This window comes from Nipponia nippon, unplaced genomic scaffold (assembly GCF_047370975.1).
Source record: "Nipponia nippon isolate SJK-2023a ecotype South Korea unplaced genomic scaffold, ASM4737097v1 scaffold_4, whole genome shotgun sequence".
NCBI classification, from domain to species: Eukaryota; Metazoa; Chordata; class Aves; order Pelecaniformes; family Threskiornithidae; genus Nipponia; species Nipponia nippon.
Window position 1 is genome coordinate 38,401,287 of NW_028262358.1, and position 16,754 is coordinate 38,418,040.

At 41.6% G+C, this 16,754-nt stretch overlaps 1 protein-coding gene across 3 annotated transcripts in view; it reads left to right on the forward strand.

Moving 5' to 3' along the window:
- MEMO1 (mediator of cell motility 1) overlaps positions 1–16,754 on the forward strand; it is a 28,984-nt gene continuing 12,230 nt past the window's right edge. The window contains exons 1-4 of one of the 3 annotated variants that reach the window (XM_087773768.1): positions 1,657–1,758; positions 5,729–5,738; positions 12,467–12,548; positions 14,765–14,833. In XM_087773768.1, the coding sequence (XP_087629894.1) occupies positions 1,672–1,758; positions 5,729–5,738; positions 12,467–12,548; positions 14,765–14,833 (248 nt within the window). In that variant the 5' untranslated portion in view covers positions 1,657–1,671. Of the gene's footprint in view, positions 418–1,656; positions 1,759–5,728; positions 5,739–12,466; positions 12,549–14,764; positions 14,834–16,754 lie in introns of those variants that run through there. The other 2 variants (XM_087773767.1, XM_087773769.1) reach the window with 2 other exon arrangements.

Consider the following 16,754-nt stretch of genomic DNA (forward strand, 5'->3'; position numbering starts at 1 on the left):
CGGGCCAAACCCAGTCGCTGCCGCGGCCTCCTTCTCTTCGCGCCCCCCCACCCGCCAGCGCGGAGTTGGCGGCGGCGGCCTCGGGCTTTGTCCCCGCGCCCCCCCGCCGCGGGGCCACCGCCTGCGGCCCAGCCCGGCGACGCGCACCCGGCCCGCGCCGCCCCGCCCGCCGCCTCCGCGCGCCCCCCTCCCGCTCGCCGCCCGCCCGCCCGCCCGGAGGCGCCGCCGGCAGCGCCGCCTCCGCCCGCCGGGCCCGGGCCGTGCCGGGGGAGGAGGGGGAGCAGCGCCGCCGCCGCCGCGGCCGGGCCCGTCCCCCACCGCCTCCCCCGAACACCATAGGCGGCTCCGGCACCAAGATGTCCAACCGGGTGCTCTGCCGGGAGGCCAGCCACGCCGGCAGCTGGTACACAGCCTCAGGTACCGGCGCCGCGGGCGGGGGGCGGGGGCTGAATCAGCACTTTCCGCCGCCGGGGCCGGGGCCGGGGCCGGTACAGGGCGCGGGGAGGGGCCGCCGGCCCCGCCCCCGCCGGCGCGGCCGGCACATGGCGGGCGGGGGGGGGGCGCCGCGGCCCTCCCGGGCCCGCCGAGCGGCCGGGGGTCCGGGTGGCCGCCGGCGGAGAGCGGCCCGGGAGGGCGGGCGGAGCCGGGGCGGGGGTGCCGCTGTGCATCCGGTGGCTGCGGCGTGCGTCTCGGGGAGCGGGGCGCACCTGCCTGCCGCCGCCGGCCCGGCCCGGCCGCCCGCCCCGGGCAGCGGCGCCTCTGGCCGGAAAACCGGTGTTGGAGCGCGGGGAGGCCCGGGTCGGGCCCCCGGCCGCGCCTGTGCGCCCGCCCCGGCTGCCGGTACGCGCCGCGCTGCGGCTTCGTGTCTGAAGGCAGCGGTGGTGGAGGCGGCCGCCTGTTGTGCCGAGCTCGGGCCGAGTACTGCGCTCAGTCGATGTAAGAGCGCACGGGCGGATTTCGGTGTTTTCCAGTGCTCTTGTGTGGATTCCCCCCAACACCCCCACCCCCACCCCACCCCCCGAGAGAACGCAGGATGTCTGGGGTGTTTGGCAGGGTTAGAAGGCAGGTGGTGGTTTGGTGGGGGGAATTAAGGGGGTTTATTTCACTTCTTGTAGTCCAACATGAGCTTCTGCCTTTTGTTCTAGAGCCCTTTCTCTAGTAGTAGTGAAAAGTTATAAAGCAGTAGCACGGAATGGGCTCTGTCCATTTAAAAATGTAGTATTTGCAGAAAAAGAAGACGTGGTGCATTGGAGGGAGGACTACCGCCCCCCTCATCCTCCCAAAAAAAGACAGAGACCTGTAATAATGGCTTGATAGCGCATATGGTTGGAAATAAGTTTTGTTGGGTTTTGGGGCAGAACTCTGCCCTTGGGGATAGGATGCACATTTGTATTTTCAGAGCTGTTAATAAGGAGATTTGTAAGGGATGATCTTTTACTGGCTTCAGGAGTAAAGATTGTTACAAAACTGCAGGTGAACAAGGTTGGATGAACAAGAGGCTGTCGTAAAGAACAGTTCAGAGGGAGGGGAGGGATACCGTATTAAAAAAAAAAAAAAATGCATTCAGGGTCCTAAACTGACATTTAAGAAGAACTAGACGAGAAGTCATACGCTTCTCTTGGCTGTATTAGGTGCAGTTTCTCCTCTCTTCCACAAATTCATGAACAAAGTATGAGGCAAAAATTGAAAGGGAAGAAAAGAAATACAGGGAGGAGGGTGACACAGGAAGAGGCAGATTGTGAGACCAGTAAACGGTGGGTAGGCAGTTTCAAGACAACAATAGAGGATGATTGTTTTCCTTCCGAGTTTAATATTCCAAACATAACTGTTGTGTCCATTACAAAACTGGTCTTAAATCTTGAGCCAGCACCCATAACTTGCAATTACAGTTTTTTCCAATGGCCTAGAAAGGTAGGTAGTACTCTGTTTACAGAAAGCAAACAAAATCATGTCAAAGGTATAGATTTAAAGACGTGCGAAGACATCAGAACATTGAAGCTTTGTGGTAACACTTCCCAACTTGTTTGTGCTGTTTGTATTTTCATATATGAATAAGGCAGAATATTGATTTGCGATGGGGAATGGCTAGATGACCTTACACATAAATTTTGTAGTTTGTTTGATATTGGACTTCATACCAAGTTACTGCTGGATACTTGCAAAGAAGAATTTTAATTTTTTTCATAATTAATTTAAGAGGCATAGATGCTGTTTGGCTGTTTTCTTTTCTGTACAAATTCAGCGCGTAATTTTGTTAAGACTACGCTGTGGTAAGTCTGTGTGACTGGTTCGGCCAGTACTACTTGTCTGTAATAGGACATCCAAAAGCATGTTGCTCCTGTTGCTTTTGGGCAGCCCTCTGGGTATTGCTTATTGAGGAGTTGTGGGATGGTTGCCCAAACACTGGGACTGCATGGAAAAAAAACCCAAACCGAATCATGTTGTAACAAGTTATGATGACTGTACTTCTGACAAGTTACATTGTAACTGTTACAGTGTGTGTGGTGGGGATAAGTGGTTGATGTTGCATAGGCTGGAGTTTTGGGAAGGGTTTTTTTTTTCCTTTGCAGGGTTTTCCTTAAACAAGAAAAGAGCAATATTTATGTCTCTTCCTATAGAACTATCTTGTGCTGTTTACGTAGGGTACGTGAGAGCAGGAACTCTCCCCGTTCAGCAAGGCAGGGACTACCTGTTATTTGGTGCTCGGAAGCTAATTTTTGTGTGCCGTTTACGAGGGTCCATCAAAACTCAAGAGGAAAAAAATGGGGACCAAGAGGCTATGGGTTCACCGTAGACTTAACTTTAAATCTTCCTGTATTTTAGGCCAAACTCACATGTCAGCTGCTATTTCAAACTTGTACCATAGGCTTGTTTCCTCAATTGTACTACTTGAAGAAAGCCTGGATTTTACCACGTGGTTTCAACCTGCGTAGCTTCAAGGACGGAGCTGAAGCAGGGATCGGAGTTTGAATTGTGATAGTTCTTCAGTGCGTTCCCGCGATTCTCCGGGGATTGTGTTGTCAAGTCCTCCTACCTACTCTCTTCGTGCTTACCGTCTCAGCACAGAAGCGATTTGCTGGGTTATATATAAACTGGTTAGCATTTAAGCTTCCCATTCCCTGAAAACTGCTCTCTTTCTACAGAGGTGAGTTTGATTACACAGGGCAATGCTCTGGAAACCCTCATCCTGCTCCATGGTTAAGATGACCCTGTCTGAAAGGGTAATGAGGAACGTGATTTTTGAAGGATGTGTTCAAAATCATTACATCTGAAAGCATTTTAAAGAGGCTATGGGAGGATGAGGTTTTTAAGTGGCAGTTTATCCCAAGGTGCCTGGTACCTGAGGGTAGAACATCAACAAAACATGCAGGATGATGCATGGCGTCCTGGATCGGGGCGGGGAGTTGATGGCGAAAGTAGAGCACCCATTGCCGTGCTTAAAAAAAAAAATGTATCTGCGAGATCTGGCTGTAGAAGTCAGCCCTGGGAAAGAAGGGCCGAAGCCAGCTGAGGGAGAAGAGGGCAAAGGATGGATCCAGAATGCAGACCAGCTGTTGTGGCCAGAGGGTATCCTTGAACTGGATTAGCTGGCTCCTCTGTGCTCCAGGAGTGGAAGCAATATCGGAGGTGAAGCCACAATGACATAAGAGGGAGCTACTACTCTTCATGGAGGGTCAATGTAATGTACGTAAGAGGGTTTAAAAGAAATACAACTTCTTGTCTTTAGAGACTGCTCATTTCTGTGGGGCAGCAATCACTTCAGCTGAAAGTAGACTCTCGCTCCCCTCTTTTCTCTGTGGGATATGCACTGCTTAGGTTCTGCCTTGGAAAATATAATCATGCACTACATTCTAGTGCGAATACGCCACCTAATTGTATGATGCTAATTAACATTTGAGAGCAGGTGAGACTGGCTGTGCAATTATGCACATCCAGGCATGTTCACATGTTAGAATGTCACATCTAACTATAAGTAAACAACTTTGTTGTTATTGGAGGGGAAGTGCGGTCCTAGGCAGAAAGCTTGCTGCTTCCTACTCACTTGATGAAGCTGAGAAGGGGGGCAGGGAGGGGAAGATGGGCTTCATGGTGGTGTTAGCATTTAATTTCCTATGTATTCTTCATCCATAATGTGCTGTCGTAAAGAAAAATTTAAAAAGCAAGTTCCTTAAGAAGTTTCTGCAGTTGAGTTCAGTATGAAAAATTCGACCAAATTATCCATCGTTATCGAGTATCCATCATCCATTATCTCCTCTAAAATTCTTGGTGTGGGGAAGTTCACATTTGTTCCACATCAGTCTGTGTAGCATCTTAATGGACTTTAGATGTGGACCTGTGGAACATTTGTCTGGCAGCAAATTAACAATGAAGTCTGTCTGGTCAGTTGTTGTTCCTCCTACTTAGCAGCAGCACTGAATTTGGGAAGCTTTACAGCTGAGCTTCCAAACTGAAACAATGCTATGACTATTGCTGATAGTAGACCACTGGTCTAAATAACCTACTTTTTTCACTTGAAGACCTTGATCTGTATGTCTGCTTTTAAAAAACTAAAAAATGGTATGTGGCATGCCATTGCTTCTGTGGACTAGCAGCCTGGTGCATGGTGGCCACTAAAAACACTTGCAAAAATGAGATAAGGGCATACCATGTAAATAAAAGTATTACCCTGTTGCACTGCTGTCATATAGATTGTTTTAAAAAAAGAAAAAGTATCACTGTTGTGTGGTGAAAAATATTACGCTCTGATTTATTTTTGGAAGAAAGTCCCACTCCTGCTGGGTTAATTCAACCACCTAGCATTCAGACCTCTTGAGAAATTGATTTTGACCAGCAGGGGAAAGGGGAAGATTAAGGACAATTTGAAACAAAAATGGCATAATTTTCTATGATTTTTGAATGCAGGACAGATACATTCCTAGATACAAAAGGAGCAGCTGAAATATAACAGGAATGACACGCTATCCTGAGCGTGGACTATTTGCAGGACAGGGTGTGGCTGCTCACTCTTGATTTACTCCTCCACGTGAGTAGGTTCTGTCAGTGCTGGGCAGTTCTGTGAGGAATCAATCCATATGTTCCTGAAATGAAAAGAAACATTAGTGTATGTGCACCTTTTTTCCCCGCATAGCATGCCATTACAAGTGAGATGTCACACATTAGGGCCCTTAACATGGTTTATTCCCTGGCAGCTGGCCTGCCTTGCTTGGCTCCTGGAAGTGCTAATTGAATACTGTACCACTCTTTATTAAAAGGTTTGCTAAGTCTTCTTGCAGTCAGTGGCGTGCTGATACAGACAAAACACAAAGGGTTTTTAGTAAGCTATTCCAATTCATGTGAGTAAAACCAAATTGAGAGTGTGTGTGAATGACAATACATGACCTGAAATGTGCCCTGCAAAACAAGTTTGTCCCTGTATTAGGTATTGCTTATTTCTCTGTTTTCCTTGACCAAGCCATAGTGGTCAGAGGTGTGCTTTCTGGTAGCCTATGCCAAGTCATTTGAACTAGGAGAAACTTAATTTCTATATGCTTATTGATGCAAATGTGAGTTGGCAGAGTAATTGCTGTGTTGACTTGAAAGGCCATTGCACTTATTGTCTTCAAAGCTATTTTTTATGATGAGCCAAGTAAATGGTCTATCTCCACATAAGTGTTTGAAGAGAGTTTAAACCTCATGATACTCTTGCATTCAGAGTTGGTTTTCTGCTGCCCTGGCTCGTAAGTAAAAGAACTCCAAAGGTGGTAGGCACTGAAATCTTGTTGTAAGGATTAAGCATTTGTAAGGATTAAGCTTCTAACTTGTTTGGACAAAAAACGGCAGAACTTCTGTATAACTGGCTGTCATGTGGCCAGGGATGTTCAGACCTTGTCTTTCAGGCTGAGGTCTGCATGATGGTGTCTAGGTCAGCTGGAAAGGATAATAATTTGAAGAACTTCTGCAGATCAGAAAATAAATGAAGAGGCAGATGTGTGCCATGAATGATCTGTTAAGAAATGATGTTTCTCTCAAAGCTGGCCACTATTTTAGCATGCTTGCAGTCTCTTCTACTCCTTTGTAATCCCCAATAAGACCTGCATTAATGCTTTTTTACTGCCTTTGTACCAAATACTGATTTTTCTGATGCCAAAACCCACTAACTCTCTGTTAATAGCTCTTTGAGGTAGCTAGCTTTAATATGCAATAACAGTGTGATTCTGAGATAGTACAGCTTTTCTCACTTGCACCTTCTGGGGCTTGGGGGCCCTGTAGAGTGACATAAAGGTGTCCATTTTCATGAATAACGATATAATCCCAGCACTTGTGTGCTTGTTGGCACGAGCTGGAACTTGTCATCAGCATCAGAGAAAGTGTGTGCATCGATTACAGCTGTTCCTGCTCTGCCGTGGTGTTGCTGAATATGTGTAATCTGTTCACCAGGCCTGCTGCCCATGGTTTCTGAGGGCAAACACGGCTGCTGGGATGTCTTTCACTGACCCACAGAGTGGCTGCACCGTACCTTAACTTAGAGCAGAACCTCTCTCTGTGGTGTGTTGGATCTGAGACCCTGCAGTAGCTGAAGTGCATACAAGGAAATAGTGTGTGCAGTCTTGTGCGTTGTTAGACTGTGAATGCAGATGTGGGGTTGAGGAAGATGGTCGCTGCATCATAAAAGAGTCTTTTTTTGAAAGTGCTTAACGCTGATGTGCCAAGAACCCTGGCATGTTCGCCAAAATTGGAATAACTCATCATGGCTCATTCATAAACATAAGGTACAAGTAATGAATCACCATGTTGTTTGTAGATGGTCAAATGGACAAGTGAATCCGGGAAAAAATGTAAAAACCATATGAGGGTCACTGAAATGAGAGAAAATTTTGACCTGATCTCTGTTGTAGTGAAAGGAGCTTTCTGCAGCAGCAGGATAATTAATGTACTGATCATGAAATCTTAATGTTGTGACATTAGCTGGAGCATTGCATATACAACTATTAACTTAAGTCCTTACCTTGCAATCTGTGAACAACTGATCAGTCTCTTGCAAATTTGCAAGTATTTGCTTTGCAATGTTAAATACTAAATGGAATGCTTCTCTCCCTTTGGTCTTCTATCATTTTTAGACATTTTATGGGGAAAGTGGATGTGTCATTGCTGTCTCTTTTATGAATTAATCATGGAACACAATATTAATATGGAGACTCTATTATTTAACATTGTATACTGCAAAAGTATACTGGAATAATTTAAAATACAATTTCCAGGCTAGTATTTCTAGCTGAATCACTTAAATAACAGTCAGAATCAAGATACTCCAAGTAAAGAATGTAGATTCAACTTTTACTGTACAATTGGAATTGAAAAAAACCTGTAAATTTGGTGCAGTCCTGGTATTATTAAAATAGGCCTGCAAGTATCACCTAGTGAATACTTTCACAAATTCAGGTTACATTTAGGATGTATTGGAGCCAAAATCACTTCCGTGGAGCTATAGAACAGAAGGTCATTTGTTTGGATCTCTGGATGACCTAACTGGGAGGGTATTTTATAAAGCTAGGCAGGTTTATGTTGTTTGATATTCTTAACAAGTGGAGTTATAATTTGATTATTTATTGCCTAATAACTTTCAGTAAAAGAAATAAAAGAGCTACTGGAATACTAGAAAACTGGGACATGTGAGTGGGAATTGCCACCAAAGCAGATTTCAACATTTCTGTTGCGGCTTCAGTTTTATTTTCCCCCATTCAAGCATTACCTGCTGTTTTATGTTTGTCTTACAGTGTGTATAATAGGAGTTTATGTAGCATCGGTGTAGTCTTTATTTGTGTCTTAATTCCCTCTCCCCCCAGTCCTATAGTTTGCGTAAGTAAATTGCTGCCTTGCTTATAGGCTGATTTCACTGTTTTATCAGTATTCAGTATTGGAAGAGAGTATACGCTAGCAGCAGAGAATGTGCTCATCAACATGAGTTGTTGGAAATCACCTTCTATTCCTGACACATCCTAGTCTTTGCACAGATAAAACTTGTTCTTCATTCAAGGATTTGGCTTTTGTTGCAGTGAGAAACAAAGATTTTTTTTCAAGTGGGACCTGTGTTCTTTAGAACAATCATTATACTTTCTGTGATTTTAACTAAGAAGAGAAACTAGTTAGTCCTCTGTCACGTTTCAGATTGGAGTTTGCCTGACAATTGAATTAAATGTTTTGGATTCACCTTCAAAGTTGTGGAGACAGGAGTTCCCTTAGTTCCAGTTATTAAAGTAATTGTATGCCAGCCCCCAAGGTTTCACTGTTACTTGCCTTAATTTTTCTGACACACTACAAGAATAAAGACTTATTTACTTCTTAGTACATATGCTGTAATATTTATTAGAAGTATTTTTGAGGTATAGACTTTTTCATCTATGGGTAAAGGTAATGAAAAAATAAAGGGAGTAAGGCTCAGAAAAAAACGTTGGCTCGTATAGGGTAGGAGACACGCTTAGACAAGTAAAAGCTGTTAAGTAAAAGTGTAAAAGCTGGGGACTGCAGCATTACCGTTACTGTGCTCCAGCGTTACTTGCATTGCTGCAAGTGCTGTGCACGTGCAGCCGAGGGAGATCTGACCAGTTTTCCCTGGTGCTGCTCAGGATTTTGGTTGAGGCTTATGCTCTTCCAGAGAAGCATTCACTGAGACTGAGGTTTTGGAGCGAGCACTATGTCTTCCTTACCAATCCGAAAAAGTAGGTTTTGCACTAGTAATGGTGGCTGCTGGGACAGGAGCACATTCCCATTATGTTGTGTTGACACTTGGCAATATAAGCACTGCAGTCTTATGCGACGAGGTGAGCTTGGCTCTGGAAAGAATGTGCTGGTTTGGCTTAATCCACAAAGCCTGGACCACGACAGCTGTAAATTGAGGTGACGAACCTAAGCATGTGACTACCAGATGTCTTTGTGTTATTATTCATTGGGTGACACTGGCATGCGTTTAATGTGGAAGAATTCCTTCTTACTTACTGTAGTGTTTTGTGGGGGGATAATGTTAATTATAAAAATAATTTATCCTTTTAGGCAAGATGTTTGAATAAATTCTGCCTGTAGCTATATCCATAAATTTGTCTGGTGGAGCCTTGGTCTGTGCTTGCAATTATTTTTAATTTGGCATAACTTCTGCCAGTTTCCAAAACAAAACAGGATGTGAAACATGCACAGATAACTGTCAGCATTCTTTAGTTACATACCTATATTTATACCTTACTTCATAGGACTGAAATGTACATCTTAATGTTATGTGCTTTAGTGAAGCTCATATTTTGCTGTCTAGTCTTCCTTTAATCAATAAAAAGTCTGATCTTACAGTATTAATGCTGAAGTGTATTGATTGTTGCATCCAGAAGTTGCATCTGTGAGGCTTTCTGTCCTTCTGTGTGGGTTAGCCTTAAAAACCCCGCTGCGCTCATCCTGCCAGCTTTCTCAAGCTGGGTGTCCCACCTGCCGCTCCAGGGGCAGGGACCTCTCCTGCTTCCCACCACTGCAGCAGGGGATCCATGGGTGGCAGCGCTATTCCTCACCCATGCTTGTCAGCTGAGGAGATGGATATTTACTGCAGTTCTCTCAGTGACTATTTGCAGACTTTTTTCCAGTTCAACTTAATTTACATATGAACAAAACTTAGTTACAGAGCTCTTCATGAAGCTACTCATCTCTTATGCTCTGCCATATGGAACTGTATTATATCTACTGTGATAATGTGGGTTTATTTATATTTTGTATATCCAATTCAAATATTTTGACTTTAGCCTTAAGCACTGTCATGTTTGAGAAATTGGAAGAAAAACCCCTCTGAACACTTCAGCAAAAAGTTGATGCTAATTTGGTAACAAGAAAATTACAGTTTTAGAATAGCCCCCTTAAATTATTTGTGAGCATAGGAACCTGCAGGTGGGCTATACTCCTGTCAGTTTGTCAGTTCAGGTGGGTGCTGTTCGATTTCTTTTTTTTTTTTTTTTTTTAAGTTTTCTTTCTTTAGCTAAAAGGTCAGGGGGATATGTTGTACTCTTCATTCTCTCTTTCCGTTAGTCCTCTGGAGAGAGATTTGATTACACTTTATTGAAATAGTACAAGTAAGTATCAGTTGATGTGGAAACTTACGTTAGGTCAGAGTTAATGATTTTAAAAGGCACCTTGCAGTTATATTAAAGGGAAAAACAAGCTGAAAGCATGTGTGTTACCTGGTCCTTAAGTAAACACTGACAGAAGTTTCATCCCTTGGGTCATATAGATCTGTTATTTACTGACTCTAGAAAAAAAAAAAAAGGGTTTGTTACTTTGTCAGAGTGTGTGTCTGTAATAGCAGACTAAGCAAACCTGGGCATCTTACTCTGCTCCTGTACTGTAAGATCAGAAGTTTTGGCCAGGTTTGAACAAGCTTATGGAATTTTAAGAAATGACCAGAGATTCTGAATTTTGTCTTTAAACTGTTCCACAAGTTACTTGATTTGTCTTAACCAAAGACAAATTGCCTTAACCACCTTCTTAATCAAAAACCCATGCTAAAGAAGGGACGGAGGAAGGCCAAGTCATGTTTTGTTTAAATCTCTGGGTAGTAGGTGTTTGGAAAAAAAAAAAAAAAAATTGTGTCCTCCTAAAAAGCTTCATTCCGAAAGTACTTTATCCTTCTACATACTTTGGGAGAATTAGGAAGTAAAATTTTAAGTGATTTGTGCCTTCACTCTTCAGTGTATGAAAAAAGTGGTAAGACTGTAATAGAGTACTGTTTTGTTAGTCTCCTAGTAGCTTAGAAAGAGGATGGAAGTAGAGATCTATTTATTTTTACTTAGCTTCCCCAACAGCCTCCATTTTCTACAATGTCATTATCCTTATCTCTATTGCATGTCTCTGCTGCTTGTAATTTCCCCAAGCAACAGAATCAGCAGAACAAAATTGGTGTGTATGTTTTTTTTGTTTTTTTTTTTTGTTGTTGACAATTTCATCATTTCACAAAGTCACTGTATTACAGCAGTGCTGTAGGCAGCAACTAAGGCATTCAAGGTGATTGTAGGCTTAGGGAAACAGCATTGCACTAGTTCATCTTCATGTAAGAAGGTAGCATTCTTTACAACCACAGAAGTCATGCTTTTTTTCATGAAACACATGAATTTAGGTTTTGTATATTTTAAAAAAAAAAAGGTGGCTTTGACACCCCCTGGGTTTTCTAGAGTAAGGTTTTTGGCTGTCACTGGTGAATGATTGATTGGATTCTGCAAAAGTTGACATCTTTGCTTCAGTTCTCTGTAGTTCTTGTCAGCTCTTTGGAGAGCTGTCAGCTTGAGATCTGGGCTGTTTGCAACATAGCTGTGAAGTAGTTTCAGGTATTTAATTTGGTTTTGACTTTTCCTGTCAGTTGGTGGTTTTACACCTGCATGGGGAAGCTGGAAAAATCTACAAGGTGTGTGGTAGAAAAAAGCGGCTTACTGCACCATACTTTACAGATAAACTCTGCTGACATACAGTTCTGTCAAAAGCATAGTGTCAACTGAAAAAAGTGCATCCATTTTTCTCTTTGTTAACGATTTGTTACTTGCAACAATAGCAGCTGAATGAATTTTACCTGAAAGTTTGTTTTGTGTTCTTTAGTATAATGAACGTTGCACTGCATTTGCCTGACTTGCTTCTTCCGGAATAGCTTTACATCAAAAAGTTTTCTTTGTGATGGAAAAGAATGAAAATGTATCTTTTTTTATGTTGTATACCTAGAAGGCATTTTTATCATGTCAGCTAATTGACTTGAGAATATTGGCCACTTGTTGAGGTACGGGATTTAGTTAAAAAAAAAAAAAGTTAAATATTGGATTGAACAATTATCAAAATTAATGTTGCCACAAAGTTTATGTACTTATAGTATATGTTGATTGATCAGAAGTTGTTAAGGTATAAGCATGGTGTCTTCTCACTTTTAGCTTTTTCCTGTGTTTTTACAGTTTTCCCAAGTTACGGCGTGCTTTGTGTTCTGCTCTTAGGCTTGCTTGATAATAATAAAGGACTAAATACCATAGCCATTGGCTATCATGTCAGTGTGTAAGGTCTTTATATTATATTATCTTCCCATATCAGGCTCTCTTGGTATAGGTCGTCTTAAATTTTTACTTCTGAATTCTGCAAATATGGTTACCAGAGGAATCAATCATCTGTTAGCCTCTCTTTTGAGATCAGCAGCCATCCTTTCTAATGATTAAATGGTAAGTGCATCAGTCCACAGAGCAAGAAACAATAAGTGTGTGTTTGGATGTGCAATAAATGAACTTCCTGGACTAGGAGATTGAAACTTTTCTACTGTAACCTTCAGTGTTACAGGCATGTTGGATGTACTTTGGGGGGGGGGGGGGATTTAAACACAGGCTTTGATGTTTAAGATGATTTTAAATCTGTTGGACTTTTGGACTTTATTTGTTAATTCTTGAGGTATTTTTAGATTCTTTTATGGTTTCAGTATTTCCTTGTCTCTTCATAGGACCCCAGCTGAATGCACAACTAGAAGGGTGGCTTTCTCAAGTACAGTCCACAAAGAGACCTGCTAGAGCCATTATTGCACCGTAAGTTTGAAATCTGGTTTTAGTATATATAATACTTGACTAGTTAAAGGCTTCTTTATTTTGAGTGATTTTGAAAACTGGTGAAAGCTAATTTTTAGCTGAAAGGTATGTCGTGGTTTCTAAATAAGTATTTTGGATATGGCATGGAATGGAAGAAATCTGTGCACATTTGAGTATATGATTAGTTTCCTTTTGCTGATGGACTGAAGACACAACATTCACTTGTGATCCAGTGAGACAGATAAGAGGTGTATTAGTGGAGTGGTAGTCTAAAGATGACAGCTCTTTCAGCGCACTTCTAGTATAGAACAGCTACACATATTAAAACAAACAAACAAACCACAAAACAAATAAACAAAACACCAACATTGCCTCCAAATCAAAACTTAGCAAAGTTTAAAACAAAAGTAATGAAGCACTATTCAGCTATTCAAAATGGTTTACTTTTGTTATTTTAATTTGGTTCTGTTAGGGGTTTTTTCTCCACAGGAGAAATAGGGATCATCTAAACTATTTAGGTAGAATTCAGTTTACTGAAGGTAGTTGAGACATATAATAAGAAAAGTATGTTGGTCGTTCCAACTTATTGTGAGGTGGAAGGAAACACTTGAAAAAGCACCTTAAAAATGATGTTTTTCGTGTGCTGACATAGCATTGACATAACGTTTGAAGTATTCCATAATGGTATTGAATGTGCAGAAGAAATTGTCCCAAATCTGCCTTAGTGGTTCTCGCGGGAATGTCTGGAAAGAGGCCTTTCAGCTGTGGGTTAGGTAACCTGGGTTCTTTTTCCAGAACCGCTGGAGGTCTTCCCATGGTCTCACCAAATTGTTTCATTAACTGTGCCTTTGTTTTTCCACCTGTAAAGTGGAATAAGGCTGAAATATTTTTGTGAAGGCCTGTAGCAGAGGCAGCCTTTCAGAAGGCTCTGTTGACATTGTCATATAACATACCTTGTTGTTTCACTAAGTTTCAGTCTTCTGTTTATGTCCTTAGCATGTATGTTAGTACCTTTCTGAGCTCTTCAGAAGGAGTGAGGTAAGTGATGTTGAAGAAAAACCCCAGGGTAATTTTCAGGATAACTTGCTCCAGGTGTCATTCTGCGGATGTGTATACATGCATGTCTGCATACATACATATAAATAAATGTAAAATCCTCCAGTGCTGTCAATGGGGAGCTTGTATCTTCAAATATCCTGTATGTCGCAGGCCTTGGAGTGAATATCATTCTCAGTGTCATTGTATAAAAAGACCATCTGGAAAGCTGTTGTTGTGTTGTTGCACATACTTGACTCAAAATAAATGCTCACTATTGACCTAGGGTCACAGGCACTCCAGAGGCGACGTGGCCCAAGCAGTGTGCAATGTGGGCATGGCCTTCTGCTGTGGACATGCTGCTGAGTGACCGTGAGCCGTTGGCCACTTGGCCTGGGACTCTGGGGAATGAACGTTCTCTGGAATTAATGCTTTTAGCGCTGTAAATTGAATCTTCTCCTGTTTTTAACAGTCTTGAATGGAATGGGTCTTAAGATTTAAAACAAGTAGTCAGAATAATTATGAATGATTTTGGAGCACACACAGGAACACAGGTCGAGAAAGGCTCCAGGCCAAAGTGATAGGAAATGATAAAGCATATGTTGCCTTCTCTGCAGTAAAAGCTACCGTGCTGCGTTCCACTCCTTTCCTTGTGCCAATTCCTTCTGTTGTTGAGGTATTCTTCTTCAATGACGGAGCATTTTTATTCTCTGTTTATCTGCAGTAACGTGTAGTCTCCCTTTGCCAGACCCCTCTACTGTCGTCTTAGTCAGTTCCTGGAGTGTGGTTAGAAGAGCGTTCTCCAGCAGCTTGCTATTCCCTTGTACCTACCCTGGCTAAACCCTTAGCATTATCATGAGCTTCTGATAATATGCAGTTGTGTAGTCTGCCTACAAGTATCTTTTACAAGTAATGAAAGGTGCTTTGATCTGGAGGCTTACTTACTAACTTTCAAGTAAGTGGTCACTGATAGTTCTCTAACAAATACGTTCCTCGTACGTTCACTCCTGGAGCCGTGCTCTCCAGCTGTTTCAGAAGTTGTTCTTTGGATCACTCTTACTATTTCTAGCTCATTGGGGACAAATAATATTTAAGATATTAACATTTAATAGCAATATCAACATATTTAAGATGTTAAACAATATTTAATACGTTAACGTTTTGTACACTTTGATTTGCAGCCACGCAGGATATACCTATTGTGGATCTTGTGCAGCCCATGCCTACAAACAAGTGGATCCTAATATTACGTAAGTATAAAAGTTTTTCTTTACAGAGTGTAAGACAATGCTATTGCAATTTTCTGAGAAGTTGAATGTTCTTTTTACATTCTTACACCTCAAAGTACTCCAATTTTTATTTTGTACTCTTTTTAGTCTTTTATGCATTTCTTCTGTTTTAACATCATAAATGTTCAAATTGTTTGGATGTTACAAAAGAAAAAATTAATGCAGTATTGTTGAAAATGTAAAGCAGTGTTTTCAAAAATTATGGGGAATTATTGGTAGCTAACTTTTTAGAAGGGAGGGGTTAAAGGTGTTCTTTTGCAGGCAATAACATTTAATTTACTTTATTGCTTGATGTTCCACTGCTTTTGTAAAAGCTGAAGCTGTTTTGTTTTGTTTTTTTAACTGGTCTTAGGGTGTTTTTGTTTCTTTTTTGTTTTGTTTTTATTGGGAGGTTTTGTGTGTTTTTTTAAGTATGTTAAAATATTTGATCATGATTCTGCATTGGTTTTTCAGTGCAGGATTATGGGCTGAATGCTACCAGGATTCTCTTCTGCTGTGGAGAAAGTGACCAGTGTGTGTATATAATATTTGAAGTTAGTGAAAGTTACTTGCTGTAATAATTTTAAATGGACTTGTGTTTTTAACAGCACAACAATTAAAAAAAAAAAAAGAGAGAAAAAATAATAAAAAAAAAACCCCAAACAACACGCTACTGTAGTCTGTGCCTGCCTCTGAAAATATGAATCCAGTTATTCTAGGTTAAAGGAATATAATTCTTATGTGTTCTGCTGACTGCAATGTTTTTTTAAATGACAAAAATTTAAACCATCTCCAGTATTTACTCAAAGTATGTATTTTGCAATGTTAATATAAAAGCTGGCTATGTCTGTCAGTTGCTTATGTTATCACATGTTGTAATGCTCTCCAAAGGCAATGGTTTTGATTCTTTCTAAGCTATTGTAAACAAAGTGAAAGTAACTTACAGTGTGACAGATAACTAGTTTTCCTAAGATTTCTAGAACAAGTTGCATTCCCCAGGTTCAGTGACATGGAGTTGATTGAACTTTCTGGATCATTTGCTATTTTACCACATGGGATCTTTAGAATTGGCCAGTCATTCATCTTTCAGCTGAAGTATTCCACGTTTGGATATTTTGTTTTTATGAGCTCTGTAAAAAGTCTTAGTATAGCATGCTGTAGCACTCCACATGTAAGGGGAAAAAGAAAAAATCTTACATGTCTCCCACCCCTTTAGTTCGGTGGCAGCAGCAAGATGATATGATCCTGAATTTGAAATGCTGAATTTCCTGTGTGTGTTTTTTTTCTTCTTTAAGTCGTGTGGCAGGAGACCCTTAACATCTAATCAAGAGCCAGGAACGGAGGACTTGATGAAATAACATCATGATGATGTGTGAAAGCTTGCAGTATCAGCTAAAGCTATGAATGTGCAGGTCCAAGTCCCTGTTGTTGATGCAACAGCTGGGTAAAACCAGCATTTGAGAATGACTTAAATTTAAATTTGGTGAAATCTGAAGTAAGGCTAATCAAGTAAATACATGAAAAGCTCTGAATAGATGATAAATCCATAATTCCCATTTGAGGGTGCATATCTGTAGTTGTTGAAGGTGGTGTGTAACTGAAGGTTGTGTTGGTCCAAGGAGAGAATCCAAAAATCTGTTCTAAGGGGCTATAACACATCATTCAGCCTCCAAATGAGTCCAGTCAGACAGATTACTAGCTGATGAGTGCCCTCTGATGTGTAACCTGCTTAAGAGGTTGAAGGCTACAAGCATTATTGAACTGATCTCATGATTATTTCTGAGATACCGAGCAAGGCTAGGCCATGGATTTGATCTCTGGTCTTACACACAGCAGAGTAAAACTCTTTTGGTAACCACCAGAAAGTATCACTTTGTACGTTTTTATTGAACTTGTTACTCTA